At 38.2% G+C, this 17,986-nt stretch overlaps 1 protein-coding gene across 2 annotated transcripts in view; it reads left to right on the top strand.

Annotated features, from left to right (window-relative positions):
* cnot6l (CCR4-NOT transcription complex, subunit 6-like) overlaps positions 1–17,986 on the top strand; it is a 114,023-nt gene that overhangs the window by 32,468 nt on the left and 63,569 nt on the right. For both annotated transcript variants that reach the window (XM_048537921.2, XM_048537931.2), the window contains exons 4-7: positions 1,677–1,762; positions 3,421–3,510; positions 4,638–4,706; positions 14,964–15,121. In XM_048537921.2, the coding sequence (XP_048393878.1) occupies positions 1,677–1,762; positions 3,421–3,510; positions 4,638–4,706; positions 14,964–15,121 (403 nt within the window). The remainder of the gene's footprint in view (positions 1–1,676; positions 1,763–3,420; positions 3,511–4,637; positions 4,707–14,963; positions 15,122–17,986) is intronic.

The following is a 17,986-nucleotide window of genomic DNA, read 5'->3' as shown; positions in this document are numbered from 1 at the left end:
GTTTCAAGACTTACTGAAAGCCTGAAGCCGCTTTGGTAGGGAGTACTCTTAGCACTAGTGCATCAAAACTTCTTTTGCATACTTTTTAATCCTGAAATGTTTCCACAGAGGGCACATTGACAAATAACTGCTGTTGCTGTCACCTCTGCAAGGCAATTAGACCCCGATCCTGAGATTAATGTCGGAGTAGACTGTGAGGACAGTCTCCTTAACCAGCTTGTGCAGAGCCATTGCCAGTGGCCTCTTACGTGGGAGCCACAGGAATGGTTTCACCTTTTAGGAAGACACAGGACAGTTCTAACCCAATGTTCGATTTTGTTCTGGAGGTTAGTTTCAAATAGAAAGGGACAAACGCTGCTGTTGCAGTGCACAACTCCACTTAGTATGAGCTGGTGACTAGTTTTGCATATAAATTTGAGCACTGCAACCAAGAAGCCAGGTCATATAATTTTTACAGTCTATTGATTTTTTTCATTAACTGTATAATGCTGATGTCATGCAAAGTGCTGAAGCACAACAAATTGACTCCACACTGGCATCTAGGAAGGCTGAAATCTCGGGGTCATGTAGGATGTTTCACTCGACACTGTCTTGATCAAATGCACTTGGGAGCTGTTTTATTCTTGATTCTTGCATTTGGGCTGGTTGGGAATGAGGGATGTTCTTGGAACATCTTCCCATTTAATGTCTGAATGTTCACTGTTATTCTTGATTTGAAGTGATCAGGCAAATCTACAGAATATCCTATGTAGCTGCTTGTAGTTTAACGTGTGTTGCTTTTGGTGCTTGGTGTAACTGACCATGTATAATGTATTGTTACGACATGGGACTGTCTTGAGAAGCTCATCATCATTGTAAACTTTAAAGTTTTTGGCATTATATCAAATTCTGTAATCATGTCAAATTATCACTTACAAACTGGTCACAAAGAGGCAATGGCTTAGTGATATTATTGCTGCACTATTAATACACAGACCTAGGTAATGTTCTGGGGACCAGAATTCTAATCCTGGCATGGGAGCTGTTCAAGTTTGAATTCAGTTTTTAAAAAAAATCTGGAATTGAGAATCTAATAATGATTATGAATCCGTTATTGATTGTCAGAAAAATCCATCTGGTTCACTAATGTCCTTTTTAGGGAAGGAAACAGCCATTCTTGCTTAGTCTGGCCTACGTGTGACTTCAGACTAACAGCAATGCAGTTAACTCTTAACTACCCTCTGGGATGAACAATAAATACTAGCCTAGCCATAACTCCCTTATCCCATGAATGAGGTTTTTTTTGAAGAAAGCTTCAAAACAGTGGCTCTAAAAAACAAAACTAAAACCCAGATCAACTGCAAATTCTCAGATGTAAATAAAGCAAAATTATTGTTAGTGGAATGTGAATTTAACTTTTTGTGGACATAATCAGGTGATGCTCTTGTGATTAAACTTCATGTCCTTTAAAGCTGGCATAAGGGGAGAGATGTTGGTAGAACTTCCTTGTTTGACTCTGGAAACTATTTATTTCCTTTTTCTGTTTTTGCATGGTGTCTACTTTTTTTTACTAAAGGAAGGTCTTTTATAGAACATAGAACATTAGTAACAATGTTTTTGTATTTTTCTTTTTAAAAATATCTGTACAGGTGGGAAAAAGTTCTACATTTAAGCATTTTTGTTTGCTTTTTCTGCAGGGAATTGCTTTTAAATAACAATCTGTTACGGGTTTTGCCTTACGAACTAGGAAGACTGTTCCAGCTACAGACCCTGGGTTTAAAAGGTCAGGGTTGATCAGTATTATTATGCACATTAATGACCCTATCTTGATTTCTGACAATTTCTAAAAGCTTACTGATGGATTTCTTGAATCGTATTAGCCCACCCAAGCTACTACCCTAATTTTAAGGGTAACACGTAATGGCCACCCTTTTTATTTTGTAACTTCTGCTTTAGTTACTTTTTAAAACCTGTTCTGTGATTTAGGTTTTAAAAATAAGAGTACAGATGTAATTGAACATATTACTTGATCATTCGTTTTGCAGATTTTTGTCCAGTTTGTTCTATTTTAAGTAAGTGAAATGTTGAAATGATTTGTAAGGTTTTCTTTTCATAGATCGTTGTTAAATGTAAACTTACTGTGTAATGCCTGGTAAGACTTTTTTTAACAAGTGCATGATTCACAAAATGACTTGAATAGCAGCTTTTATCCCTGTTAACCTTGTTGTGGCCCTGATTGGTACACTTTTTTGTTTTCCCCTTACATCCTCCCTTTTGTTTCAATTTCAGTTATTGACAGAAGATGTGCATTTCAAGGCTTGTCAAATTTAGTTCATTTGAGTGTTTTGCAATGTTTGTGAGAAAACCTCTCTGCTTTTATTGACATACACTTGGCGATCCAAAGCTTAACTTACAATGGCATCATTAGAGAAAATGTAAATAGGAGAAGCAGTAGGCTGTTTAACTTCATGAGTCTGCACTGCCACTCAACATAATTTTAGAGCTAATCTGATTATGGCCATCATGTTCCTGACTCCTCTACCAACCCTCCTTTGTCTTTTGATGATATATTGAACGCAATCTGAATGTTCAATGACCCATCCTATGTTACTCTTTGATAAAGAATTCCAAAGACTAATGACCCACCGGGAGAAGAAATTTCTCCTGTTCTCAGTTTTAAGCTATACATCCATCTTTCTTTTGAAACTATCCCACTAATTCTAGAATGAAATTATGCTGTCGATGCTGGTAAATGGGACTAATTTTAGTTTGGGAAACCTGGTAGGTGGCATGGACAATTTGGACTAAAAGGGCCTATTTCTGTGCTGTTAGACTCTGTGACATGAATTAGAAGTACAGCATGAGAAATTGCAAGCTAGGACTTCAGCAAATTTACAGGAATGCAAAACTGAACTTGTGCTGTATTTTGTTTGTGATATGGATATCATTTCAGGAATGCTTTCCTTGAAACCAGTAACTGCAATGTAATAAAGCATCAATTTGACTGAACTTATTGGATGTGAATGCAAGTATAAGAAATATATTTATAATGCAGTGAGTGTGAGGTGGCGTGCATCATTACAAAAAGAGTTTGCTCCCTTTTATATTGATCGCCCTCCATCATGATACACACTGTTGATATGGCAGATCATTTGATTTCATGTCAAATTTTTGTCAGTCCTTCTCATTTTTCTTTTAGTGAGCTGGTTTTGTGCAAGTGATTTGCCAAGTAGTGTCTGATTTTTTTTTCCCTCCCTGTACTTGGGGGAGCATTCTTGGCCTTCTCTCCGCTCACTTCAGTGGCTGAGATGAAATCGGGATTTTTTTGTGAAAATATACTGATATTCGGTGCAACAAACTAGAATTGTGTTTTTGATAATGTGACAATAAGTAGTCGTGTGTAGATTTAAAACAACTGTGATGTTTCTGTTTTGGTGACAGGCAATCCTTTGTCACAGGATATTTTGAACCTCTATCAGGAACCAGACGGAACAAGAAAGCTACTGAATTACATGCTTGATAATTTAGCAGGTATTTTGTGAGCTCTTTCCATTGACTGTATCTACAATCTTTCATAATGTATACTCCAGTTGTTTTTAAAAACATTTAATGTATGCAGTTTTTTTACAAACATTCTTACAATGCCCCACAGAAAAAGAAAGTCTATTTTCCATTGTGTCGTATTCTGATTTTGTGTGCGTGACCTTTTGGCATTTCTTACACGTAACAGAGCCACAAACTAGACATAATTGTGTCTGGCATTCCTCCTTTTTTCCCCCACTGTCATTTTCGTTGGCCTATCATTTTCTGTTTTCACACTGCTGCAATTTTTTCCAAATAAATTCACAGCTGGTGGGTGACACAAACAAAGTGACATTTATTTTAAAGTCCACATTTGTCCTTGATGCTGATGGTGAGACATAATGCTATTTCAAAGGAGGGTTCAAGTCAATTGTACTGCTATTGGTTTGGAATCATATAGGCAAAGAATAACAAATTTATTTGCACAAACATGAGAGTGAACACATTTCACCATTTCATGCTCACCATTATCGATTTCTTTTTTTAAGTTCTAGATTTCTACGTTTTTGACTGTAGATTTAACAGTTGGTGTTATGGGATTTGAAATTTGTCTCTTCAGCAATTTGGGCAAGAAGAATAGGCCAGTTTGAGCAAGCTTTCTTTTGTTTCGGCAGCTTTTAATGGTTACTTCACAAATGCAAACTAGCACGCACAATGCTGAAGAAACTTGGCAAATATGGCAGCATCTGTGTCGAATGGTGGGGGTGGGGAAGGGAAAGGGAGGGGGAGAGAGAGAGAGAGAGACAGAGTTAATGTTTTGAGTCGCGTATGACCCTACTTTTGAAGCACTATATTCGACTCAGAATGTTAACTCTCTTCCCTGTACCCCTCCGCTTCCCGTTCACTTTCCGCTGGCGTGCTCCCCAGAGATGCTGCTAGACCTGCCGAATTCCTCCAGGATATGTTGTGCCTGTTTCAAGTTTCCAGCAAATGCACTATTTTGCTTTACTTCAAAAATGCAGGCGTGTGATTAGAAATTGTCTATTCTAAGCAGTAGCTGGTGTGTAGCAAGCAAGACAATGGGAAGAGATAAAACGGCAGTCTTGCATTTTGAAAGTTCGTTTTCTTTCCTCAAGTTCATCCAGAGCAGCTTCCTCAGAGACCGTGGATCACTTTGAAGGAAAGAGACCAAGTGTTGCCAACAGGTAAATGTACATTTTATGTCGTTAAACATTTAGTTGCAGATTTAAAGTGGATCTGTTGCTACTGAATCTCCTGTGATTTCTTGCTGCTCACATAATGGGAAGTAGTTTTCTTATATGCTTAACTTAGTAATTTTCATGTTTAATGTTTTATGAGCAAATTGATTTTAGAGGCTTGAGTAGTGAATCAATAACGTTGTCAATAATGAACAAAAGTGAAATTAAATATGATGCAATAATAAACATTTTATGTAAACAGTTGTACTTTAGCCAAGTCCTGTCCAATGACTTTGACTTTGTTGAAAGTTTGTTGTGTAAACTTCTATTCTGCATTTGAGAGTGGCGGTTCAATTGGGATACTGTGAAAGTTGCTCCTCTTACTTTTAAGATGACTTGGGTGAGTTATACACGTGATTTAAAGGATGATGGATGCATCAAATACACAAACCAGATTTCTGCCGTGGAGAATAAAGCTCTGCCTGTTCATACCACACCAGTAAGATGACCACTTATTTCCTGCACATGCATAATCCATGATACAATAAGTGAGCTGTTTAGCAGTGTAACTTCTTCAAATTTACTGTTTAAATCCTGACATCTATACCCTCATCAACAAGCCAACATAAAAGAATGATGTTTTACGGCATTTAATGCGAAGCATTGAGTTGCTTCTCGAATCTTCTTTTGAGCCCTTTCATTTAATCAATTCTCATAAATTTGAAACTTAATGGCTAATTAAACTGGATTGTTCTGATAAGGGATTGAATTGAAATGCTGGAATGCAGTGCTAAACAACTGGGAATTTTCAGAAATTGAATTTCAATTGGTGGTAAAGTGTTTGTATTACGTTTTTTTTCTCAGCTGTTTTTATCCTGGTTATCAACAGAAATGAGTAGGACAAATTGAGTTCAAGAGATACATTAAGTGGAAAAATACTTCGAACAAAATTAATGTGATTGCTTCATACAATCTCCCTGATCATGTTGTACTTACTTTTGGTTTTCCTAATTTTTTTACCCCCCCCCCCCCACTCTTAGGGGCCATGTTTTTATCAATTGGTGACTCCAGGTTTAGCAATAAAATTGATAATACAGAGCCATGATTTTCACTGTTGTCAATATATCTTTTGTTTCAAAGATTATTCTCCTGATATTGGCTTTGCAGCAAAAGTTATTAGCCGTAAAGTAGAGATGCTGGTGTTGGATTGGAATGGATGAAGTCAAAAGTCACATGACACGCAATTACAGTCCAACAGATTTACTTAAAATCACAAGCTTTTGGAGTGCTGCTCCTTCATCAGGTGAAGTGGAGGGACACACACAGGCTCAGAATACATAGTTGGAGAGATAATGGCAAGATAACTCCAGGTCGTTAAAAATATCGACATGTGAGTAGAGTGTTGACAGGCTGAACAATTGAAGGGGTGATCTATGAATTAATTAAGGCAGAGATATAATTACAAATAATGGAAAATAAAATACAATGGTGCTAGAGATAAACTAATTGGTTGGAATACCATGAGTAGATATCATAGTCGCATGTTGATAACAAAAGTAACAAGTCATGGGGACATTCTGGCAAAGTTTGCCGATGATACGAAGATAGATGGACAGGCAGGTAGTACTGAGGAGATGCGGAAGCTGCAGAAAGATTTAGACAGTTTAGGAGAGTGGTCCAGGAAATGGTTGATGAAATTCAATGTGAGTAGATGTGAGGTTTTGCACTTTGGAAAAAAGAATACAGGCATGGACTATTTTCTAAATGGTGAGGAAATTCGTAAAGCAGAAGCACAAAGGGATCTGGGAGTGTTGGTCCAGATTCTCAAGGTTAACTTGCAGGTAGAGTCTGTGATTAAGAAAGCAAATGTAATGTTGTCGTTTATCTCAAGAGGGTTGGAATATAAAAGCAGCGATGTGCTTCTGAGGCTTTAAAAAGCTCTAGTTAGGCCCCATTTAGAATACTGTGTCCAATTTTGGACCCCACACCTCAGGAAGGACATACTAGCCCTGGAGCGTGTCCAGCAGCGAGTCACATGGATGATCCCTGGAATGGTAGGTTTAACGTATGATGAATGGCTAAGGATCCTGGGATTGTACGCATTAGAGTTTAGAAGGTTGAGGGGAGACCTAATAGAAACTTACAAGATAATGTATGGCCTAGAAGGGGTGGACGCTAGGATATTGTTTCCGTTAGGCGAGGAGACTAGGACCCGTGGGCACAGCCTTAAAATTAGAGGGGGTAAATTTAAAACTGAAATGAGACGACATTTCTTCAGCCAGAGAGTGGTGGGCCTGTGGAATTCATTGCCTCGGAGTGCAGTGGAGGCTGGGACGTTAGATGCCTTCAAGGCAGAGATTGACAAATTCTTGATCTCAGAAGGAATGAAGGGCTACGGGGAGAGTGCAGGGAAGTGGAGTTGAAATGCCTATCAGCCATGATTTAAATGGCGGAGTGGACTTGATGGGCCGAATGGCCTTACTTTCACTCCTATGTCTTATGGTCTTAAAAACTGTACAATCTAATTACTCATGAAGATCTCTCTACCTGAAATAGTTTGTACACTATTGTAACTTTTACTTGATTTGTTACTTTTGTTAGACCCTCGTTATGCAACTCTGATACCTACTCATGGTATTCCAGTCAATTGGTTTTTGTAGAACCATCTTATTTTCGATTATTTGTAATTACTTCTCTGCCTTAATTAATTGGTTCATAGGTCATTCCTTCACTTATTCAGCTGTCAACATTTCATTCACACTGTTTCTATTTTAACTGTTGATTATTCTTAACCACCTGAAATTGTCTTGCCATTATCTTTCTGTCAATATGTTCTGTGCCTGTGCGCCTCCCACCACTATACCTGATGAATGAGTCAGTAGTGCTTTGAAAGCTTGCGATTTTAAATCAATCTTTGGACCATATCTTCTCCATAAGCCAGTTCTGTCTCTAGGGGAATCTCTATTACTGTAAACTCACCAGCTCTTAACTTGTGTGGTACTTCATCAGATGCCTTTTGAAAATTCAGCTATTCCATTGAATATCTGCTGTTTGTCCACATCTCTGTAATATGTTAAAAAAGCTTTTAAATTTATTCAACACTATGTTTATGTCTTTTTCATGAAGTCATGTTAAGTTTGATTATGCCATGATTTTCTAAGACCAGAGATTTCCTCGAGGTTGCAGCATTCTCTGGACTACTGCTATTGGGCCAAGTGCCTATATTTTTCGAACTACCTTCTTGCTGGTTGCAGATCCTTGGCGTTTCATGTCATCTGCAAACTTTTGAAATTATACCTTTTTTACATTTTCAAGCCAAGGTCGAAACCACCCTCTAGAGACACAACTGCTTGCTACCCTCTGGACTGAGAAACAACTTGTCAGCACTTCCCTGCTATCTTTTACACAGTCAATGTAATCTCCTCATTGCTTGCCAAAATGTCAGTGGCAATCAGCTATGAGCCCCTATAACAAATATCTTTTGAAACATCTTGCATGTATCAACAATGTGACCCCCAAATCTTCTTTCATGGAACAAAGAACTCCAATTAAACTAGTCTAATTGATTCTAAGAAATTCATGCTGACTTTGTTTTTGTTAATATAACTTTTTCGTAAGCCCAATTTTTGCTTTAGCTTAATGTCTCATGAGCCTCCAGAATTGACATTTGGATTGACTAAGCTATAGTTGTGAAATTATCTCCCTCTGTTTGAACAGAGGTATTACCATTTTAAATTTGGAAAACACAAATTGTTAAATCTGCTGAAGAAATTTTTCTTATTGTTGACTAGCCCGCAACATGTGAAGTATGTTTATACTGACTCGAGTGGAGTGTAAATAGAACTGTTTGGCATTGTGAAGTGTGTAATTTGATCTTGGGTTTTGTGACTGATGAATTTTCCTTGCATGTTGGAATTTGGGGTTTTGCTGCTGGACAGAGGTTTTTTTTATTAGGTAGTCTGAATAGATAGAATTTCCAATTAACAGATTTTCAATTCGTTCCACTGTTCTTTCCTTAATAAAAGAGCAATTTATTGCAAAATAACTTGTACTAAACAGTAAATTTAAAATCAAGAACACGTGTTCCTGGAAACATTAGCATGTGCACGTTTCTGTTTTGAAATTTAGTTTAAATGCCAAATAAAAGCTGTGATACTTCAGTCCTTAAGTATACACAAATGCACGTTTTTGAATCAAAATTTTCAAATGTTTTCCCCAGACTTAAGTGATATTTCTTTGGCTGACTATCGAATGAGTTTCAATGATGGTAGTTTTTAGCACGTGTAGATTTTTTTCTGTACTTGATAGGCATGGGTTGCCACCTCGTTGGATAAATTGATAATTCTCTTTATTGTGTTGGACTCCGTGCGTGACAGGAAAATAGCAATCCGAAGTGAAATATTTTCATTTGGAGGGCATTCCACTCATTGTACATCTGTTAGTTTCCTACACTACCTTTTTTTTGTATGTTTGAAAAGGAACAAATTGTCTCAGTTCTCTTTACAAAGACTCAATTGAGTCTATCAGCTTTAGTATTCTATTGGTGAATTCCACATCATCTGAGCTTGCTGCAATGAAAAACCACCCAGATCAGTTGATCATAACCACAAGTAAATGAAGTCAGCTCCATTTAAAAATATTTCCACTTACTTGTTTGAACTCTGATCTTAGATTTCTCAACAATTGAATGACTTAAAACTTATACTAGCAAGATGAGAAATATAACAGCCCAAGGAATGCCATTAATATGGCAATAAGTTGCGTATGATGGTAGTGGGTCTCATAATCAAAAGCTTGGTCAAGCACGTAGGTTTCATGCAGTACCTTTCGTTAATGGAACAAAGAGTGTTAGAAAGGAGAATACAAGTAGGGATGGAATTATCTTTTTTGGAGCTAAGCAAATGATGGAGGAGGAATTGCTGGATGTCTTAAAATGCAGAGAGGCGCGTAAATCCCTGGGACCTGATCTGGTGTACCCTAGATTTCTGTGGAAAGCTAGAGATGTTATCGCTGGGACCCTTGCTGAGATATTTCTATCATCAATAGTCACAAGTGAGGTGCCGGAAGCCTGGAGGTTGGCTAATGTGGTGCCTTTTGTTTTAAAAAGAAAAGTGGTAAGGAAAAGCCAAGGACCAAAAGACTGGTGAGCCTGATATTGGTGGTGGGCAAGTTGGTGAGAATCCTGAGGGACAGGATTCGCATGTATTTGGAAAGGCCAAGAGTGATTATGGATAGTCAGTATGGCTTTGTGAATGGGAAATTGTGTCTCACTAACTTGATTGAGGTTTTTGAAGAAGTAAAGAGGGGCGATGAGGACAGAGTGGTGAATGTGATCTATATGGACTTCAGTAAGGTGTTCGATAAGGTTCCTCATGATAGAATAATCAGCAATAATTATATCACTTGGAATAGAGATAGAATTAGCTATTTGGATACAGAGTTGGTTCGAAGATAGAAGACGGAGGGTGGTGGTGGAGGGTTGCTTCTCTGACTGGATACCTGAGACCCCAAGGATCGGTGCTAGATCCACTGCTTTTTGTCATTTAGCATAAATGATTCGCATGTGAACATAGGAGTTATGCTTAGTAAGTTTGCAGATGCCACCAAAATCGGAGGTGGAGTGGACAGCAAAGAAGGATACCTCAGAGTACATCTTTGTCAGATGGATGAATGGGCTGAGGAGTGGCTAATGAAGTTTAATTTAGAGAAATGTGAGGTTCAACATTTTGGAAAGGTAAATTAGGACAGAACTTGTATACTTAATAGTAAAGTCCTAGATACTGTTGCTGAATAAAGAGATCTTGGAATGCAGGTTCATAGTTCCTTCAAAGTGGAGTCACAGGATAATGAAGAAGGTGTTTGGTATGTTTGCCTTTGTTGGTCAGTGCACTGAGTTTCGGAATTGGGAGGTCATGTTGCATCTGTACATGACATTGGTTAGGCCACTATTGGAATATTGTGTGCAATTCTGGTTTCCCTGCTATAGGAAGGATGTAGTGAAACTTGAAAGGATCCAGAAGAGATTTACAATGATCTTGCCAGGGTTAGTGGTTTTGAGCTATAGGGAGAGGCTGAACAGACTGGGGCTATTTTCCCTGGAGCACTGGAGGCTGAGGGGTGGCCTTCTAGAAGTTCTTAAAAAAAAAAATCACGAGAAGCATGGATAGGGTAAATAGACAAGGTCAGTTCCTTGGTGTGGGGTAGTCCAAAGAGATGAAGAGTTTAAGATGAGAGGGGAAGGGGTTAAAAGGGGCATAAGGAGCAACTGTTTCACTCAGAGGGTGGTTAGTGTATGGAATGAGGTGCCAGAGGACGTGGTGGAGGCTGGTACAGTTACAACATTTGAAAAGGCATCTGGATGGGTGTAAAATAGGAAGGGTTTAGAGGGCGGGGATAATGGGAACTGCAGATGCTGGAGAATTCCAAGATAATAAAATGTGAGGCTGGATGAACACAGCAGGCCAAGCAGCATCTCAGGAGCACAAAACCCTCTCTGATGAAGGGTCTAGGCCCGAAACGTCAGCTTTTGTGCTCCTGAGATGCAGCTTGGCCTGCTGTGTTCATCCAGCCTCACATTTTATTATCAGGGTTTAGAGGGCTATGGGCCAAATATTGGCAAATGGGACTCGATTTATTTAGGATATCTGGTTAGCGTGGACAATTTGAACTGACTGGCCTGTTTCTGTGCTGTACATCTCTGTGAACCTATGCCATTGCCACCAGTGAAGTAATTAAAATCGGGGATCCTTGTGGCTAGAGTTAGATGAGTGCAGAGATATTGGGGTCGTGGAACTAAAGGAGACAAAGTGATGGGAAACAGCAAAAAATTATTGCCTGACCAGGACCCATCGTATTTCAGTGAACACTAGGATGATTGGTGAACACAATGTGAGTGACTCTTGGTCTGAAATAGGACCACAGCAGCAGAGGTTTGGGTGACCTCCAGTTTGAGGGGCATGTTAAGAGTGATCACGAGGGAATGTGTTGGAATGGTACAAAGCGACAGGTATGGCTTTCAGTAGTATATGAACTGAGGGCAGGGATAAAATCTGGCTGTATTTCTGGTGATGCACAGCATTAGAACACAAACATGTGATCACATGCTTTAAAAATATGAATTTGATCCACCTTAACTGGGTGTTTAGGATTAATTGTTCCATTTAACAGTAAAGTCATAGTAGTGCTACAGACCATAACACTGGTCTCATTAGAGATTGACAGTTGGCGGTGGTTTTACTGGAAGGTCACCAAAACTACCCTGGGTGAGGGGAGGTGCTGAGAAGGAGAGTCTTTCATGGTAACATCAGCCAGCACGGGAATTGAAACCATGCTTTTGGCATAATGCTGCGTGGCAAACCAGCTGTTCAGCCAAGTGAACTAATCAACTCCCTACTCTGTGCCAAGAATGCAGAGCACAGAGCACGTGCTTTGCTGCAGCAAAGTTTCAAATTGAGGCATTGTAACCTCTTATAATACCACTTCCAGTAGTTAATTAAATAATATTATTTGCAGGGGCCATAAAACAGGTTTTCTTTTCATCCCCCAGATTAATAGTGATGTAGAGAAAGGCAGTACAGCATTTTTAATGGTTTGTCAGAGCAGCAAAAGGATGCTGCTTGCATTTCATTGCATTTGCAGCTGCCCGCAAACTTTTTGCAGACTTAAGAAGCAACTTTCGATTTTGATTTTTATTTTAATTTTTGTCTCGTGTACTCCAGTATAAAAACACACAAGTTCAATGAATTGTGTATAATGTCACTGTGCAAGGTGCCATCTTGGGTTCAAGTACCTAGGTACAGAAAATTGAGAACTAGGTTTAAAGAAAGAACGAAGTTAAAAGTTAAGCACTGCACTATATATAAACATGAAGTAAAGTTAAAATCACACATTGCAGATCTCCTTAGTTTTAAGTAGAAAATAAAGAAACAAAGTTGAAAGTTCAAACATTACAGTCTTTAAGTGTTTGGCCATGGTGGGACTGCACTTGAGGAATCAGCTGAAGACCAGATGTCCATGCTGAAGTCGTTGCATTTACAGTATTTCGATTTCCTTTCTGTCTGTCTCTCTCTCGCGCGTTCTCTCTCTCTTTCTTTCTTTCCTTCTTTCTTTCTAGCACGCTCTCGCTCTCTGAGCACTTTCTCTCTCCTCCCCCGCCACCCTCCAATGTCGTATGCTCATAACCTACATGTTATGTTGCATCTGCAAGGTGTGAAAATATTCCAAAATACTTCCTTCTGTGAGCATGACAAGCAATAGTATCTCTTCAAGAAACCTCACTGAAATAAGCACTTTAAATTGGGTTCTCTAGAACAGAATATTTAATTCAATATTTTTAAGCATACTGAAGAAAAGGGAACAGAATAAATTGAGTGGAAGAGGAATAGGTTTTGTTTTTAAATTTTTTTTATTAAACTGAGTTCTGCAGGAATAAGAATTTTTCAAATGTCGCACTTCACAGAGGTGATTTAACCCTAATTAAGACTTAATTGCACCAACACTTTCCAATCCTATTGTTTTCTGATGTGTTTCGTACTCGTTTTAAATATCTGTGCGGCATGATACTGTTAGCAAAGCATGTGGATGGACTGAGCAACCAAAGAGCAATTTCATGATTGCTATATTTCATATGTGTACAGATTCCTAAATTTGCTGTATAAAGAGGAGAATGCTCAGAGTCTCCCAGTTACTCCTACCTCCAAATCTGGGCCTACTTTTCTGCTAATCATCAAACGTCAATAAAGGTTTTGTTGTGGCACTCACTGTATTGACCCACAAGATTCCGGATTCAGGTTCAACTCCAGGCTTGAGTACAAAAATCAGGAATGACACTCCTGCATAGTTCTATGAGGGTGCTGCGATGTCGGGTGCTGTCTTTCAGATGAGACATTAAGCTGAGGCCCCATCTTCCTGCTTCGATGACTATATAATATTCTGGGCACTTCTTGAAACAGCAGTGGAGTTATCAGTGATATCCTGGTCTATCTATCCCTCTCCACGTCACTGAAATGAGAGTTGCATACAAATTTTCTGCAATGTTTCCTACATTATTGCAGTGATTACAGTTAAATTGTATTTCATTTGCTGCAAAATGCTTTGAGAAATCTAGTTGTGAGAAGTGCTATATTACAACCATCTTTTTCAAAAGGTGTTAGTTAGCCTACTGATGAATGATTATCATGGATTAGTTCATTTGCTACTTTATGGCCGGATTTAAAATCAAATTTGGGTTTATAAGAGTGAAAGTTTTGCCTCTACATGACAGATGTCAGATTTCATTGTAAATTGATGGTGACAGTGGGAAAGATGAATCCAGTCCAGTGCAAAAGTAATAATTGGCTCCCCCTAATGGATTAATTTGAAAAGGAACCTAATGAAATGGTGTTCATCCACACAGACACAAAAAGTGACATCCTAGTGTTGACTTAAATGATATCAGTTGTGGCAGTTGAGAATCTGTACTTTCAATATAAGTGTAAAGATGAAGGATGATGCACGTTTCCCGCCAGGAAAAAATTGCCAAAGCAGGCAACATAGATCGGTACAAATAGGTTGGACCCGTTCCAGTTTGAATGGCATTTTGGATGACTGGGCAGTTGACCACCCTTATGCTTGTGGTATCAATGGAGCCGCACTCCTTAACATATCTGGACTGTCAGAAAAGATTAATCAAATTTGGTAATTTTATTTTCAAAATATGTTGATAGTACAAGTCATAAATAGTGGGGAAAGACATGAATTGATGTTCCTGTTCAAGATAGGTATATGAGAAACAGAAGTGTACAGTCAGTGATTCTTAACCCGAGATTATTGATCACGCATATTCCTGGAATTGTGTAAAAGAACTTATTATGGAGAAACTTTATTGTGTCCAACCTGAAAATGCTTTCGATTAATGCTCTGCAGTACTAAGAAGTGGCGTTACTAAAATTTTAAGAAAATTTAGTTTTTAAGTAAAAGCTCATGTTTGCAGCTACTCCTAAGTCACATTAAAGAGACTCCCAAATTCCAGTTAAGTTATCATATTGTGGTGTGTTTTGCTTTTGATGTTTCATAAATGATGTTCTCAGAGTTGTTTCTGTCTTTTGAATCATGTGGATTTCCATTTATGATGTCCACATACTTTCTGTCTTTGCATTTGCTGCCTACCATAGAATGTTTGATTTATTTTGTGTGGATATAATTAAATGTTAATCAAAGAACTCCCAGTATTAGCAAGCTGTTGATCGTTTACACTTTTTCAATAATTGTGGATTTTCTTTACAGCATTGTTCACTATCATGTGTTATAATGTACTGTGTGACAAGTATGCCACAAGGCAGCTGTACGGCTACTGCCCTTCCTGGGCTTTGAACTGGGAGTACAGGAAAAAGGGAATAATGGAAGAAATCGTAAACTGCGATGCAGACATCCTTAGCCTTCAGGTAAGACAAATGTTTAATAGAAAGCATGCTGCATCAGTTGAGGAGAGGATATTTATTCGTGCTGTTAACGAGGTAGTCAACTAATACTTAGGTTTGGAATCCTAAATAAGAGGGCTAAGTTTAAATAATAATTTTCTTTAGTCTCATAATGTAGCATTGTACGTGGTCATGTCCTGCCATCAGGAAGAATAAAGGAGTTTGCTGAATGTGTTTGTATACATTTCCTCACTTTCACTTCTTCATCTACATCTTGAGCATATGAAGCAAGGAAAAGAAGAATACGTAGCTCTGATTCCCTGTACCCAGAACTTTTCTATTTAAAAAAAACTGCTTAAAGACTCATTCACTTGAGAAGCACAAGGTGGATACTGAGCTCTTAATGCTCCATTAATTTAGAAAATGCCAAGTAATTGAATCTTTCAGGCTTTATTTATACAATTCAATGAATTTGGAAGCCTCGTTTAAACCATTTGGAACAATTTGACATTTATCTCCTAAAACTCAAGCTTTGCTGTTCTGCTGCTTCTCCAGCTGGTTCTGTAATTTCAAAGACGTGATGGTTCTGCTAAGGCAGTTTGTATGACACCTAGTTCCACTGATTTACTGTTGGTCTTTCCTGCAGTACTAAGATTTTGCACAAAAAATAATAATAGGCAAAATAAAAGATTAGTTCAGTGGGATGCAGTGATGGGTGTTCTGGAACTTCTGTTATGAGTTCAAAAACTTATTCTGGCATGTGAGCAGCCTTTTATCTTGTGTGTGTTGTGTCTCCTTGTCATTCTTCCTTTTATCTAGCAGATGAGCATCAAGGGAGAGGGGAAAAAAAGGCCTTTTTTATCTTCCTAAGTTCTGTTTCAAAGCATTTGAATAACAATTAAAATATCTCGCGGGGAATAAATCTGTATATAGTGTAAAGTTAATCAAACAATAGACGAGACAGATTTTTGGGATCAAACATTAGATCTTGTAGAATCAGCTAACACTGTTGAGGTTGCAAGTTGAGTATTTTGCATCTGTCATTATTAAGCCAAGGATTTTACACACCATGTAAGGAGTAAGCAGTAGAAAATTGGAATTGTATAAAAGCATTGAGGTGGGTTTCAAAATATTGTTAGTGTGCAAAGTGGTAAAATTGAATCTGAATTGGATATATCCTAGGTTGCTGAGGGAATTAAAAGTGAAACCGTGGAGGCTCTGGACACAACCTGCCAATTCTTCTTTGCTACAGTAGTTGTATTGGAGAGTTGCAAATATTAACACTTATTTGAAAAATGAGTACAATATGCAGTTAAGCCTAACAACGACAGATCTATTGATCTCATGTGGGTGAGGAGACAATTTGGTGAAGATTTGGCTTGGGTTTGGGGTATACATAAACAATAAATGCAGCCATGATTTGTTGGAAACAAACATGATTTGTTAAAAACAAATCATAATTAACAATACTGCTTTGAAGTATTTAGACTGGCTCAGTGAGAGTATTAGGAATGATGTCTATATAGACAATTTTTTTTTTAAAAAAAAGGTGATCTATAAACCGTTGTTACAGACTGGTTGGCAAAATCTGAATCACGTGTGTTAAAGGAGCAGTGGCTGTACTAGTGAATAATGGCTCCGAAACAAAATGTAGTAGTGATAAACAACAGATTTGAGGTAAATACCATACAATAATATTGCATAAGTTGATGTTTGAATCATTAGTCTTTGATTTTATTTGTAGCTTAAACCTTTGTGCTGGCCATAATTTCAAGGTTGGTAGATGGCCTGAAAATTTAAAACCTTATGAGCCGTAAGAATTATAACCAGGAGGATATCAACTGGTGAAATAAACTGGCTAACAGAAATGTGTGTTAATGCTCAGTAATATGAAGTTTTTAGTTTCAGTCGGAAGGATGAAGTGAGCAAATATAAAACATTACAATTTTAGAAGAGCAGGAATAGAGAGACTTTGGGGTGCACATTTCTTGGAAGTGGATGGACAAGTTGAAAATGCTGTTTTTTAAAACAATAAAGACTAGATGCTTGCCTTTTATAGATAAAATTCAAAGTTCAATAGTGCTACAAAGTCATAAAATTTTATAACATTAGCTTGGCCTTGAATTATGTACTGTCTTTGTGCCCAGCTAGTTAAGTCATTAGCATTGCTATCTCACAGTACCAGGGACTAGTGTTCAGCTCCAGCTTTGGGCGACTGTCTCTGTGGAGTTTGCATATTTCCTCTGGGTGCTCCAGTTTCCTCCCGCAATCCAAAGATGTGCAGGTTAAGTAGATTGGGCAATTTAGCGTTGCCATAGTGTCCAGGGATGAGTAGGTTAGGTGGATTGGCCATGGGAAAGCAGGGTTACAGGAATTGGTGGGGGGTGGTGGGATCTGGATGCGTTGCTCTTTGGAGAGTCAGTGTGGACTTGTTTGACCAAATGGCATGTTTTCATACTGTTTGGATTCTATGATAATTCTGTGATGATTCTGGGCACTGTTCTTTTGGAAGTATGACCCGAATAGGAGTTTTTCTAAAATAGTAAAAATTGTAAAAATGTCCAGTTCTGTCTTTACAACTGTCAGCACAAAGGATTGGTTTTGAATCTACATCTGTCAGGAGGGCCTCTGTTGACAGAGGTTCATTATGTAACTTAAGAGTAGAAGCCAGAACAGGATGATTGGTCCTGAAAATGCATAACACCTGTACATTTGGCTCAGTAACAAATGTATAAGTTTTATACTAAATGTAATTGCCCACGTAGGAGCTTCACTAACTTAAGTGATTTGTAGCCTGTCAACTTGAGTGTCACATTCCGATTTCTGCATGGCCTGTTTTGGCTTGTTATTTGATCGAATAGACAATTGAGGAAAACCTTTTGCCAAAGA

The sequence above is a fragment of the Stegostoma tigrinum genome, chromosome 1 (genome assembly GCF_030684315.1).
Source record: "Stegostoma tigrinum isolate sSteTig4 chromosome 1, sSteTig4.hap1, whole genome shotgun sequence".
Taxonomy (NCBI): Eukaryota; Metazoa; Chordata; class Chondrichthyes; order Orectolobiformes; family Stegostomatidae; genus Stegostoma; species Stegostoma tigrinum.
The sequence above is the reverse complement of the archived record's forward strand: the minus strand, read 5'-3'. Positions and strand labels throughout refer to the sequence as shown.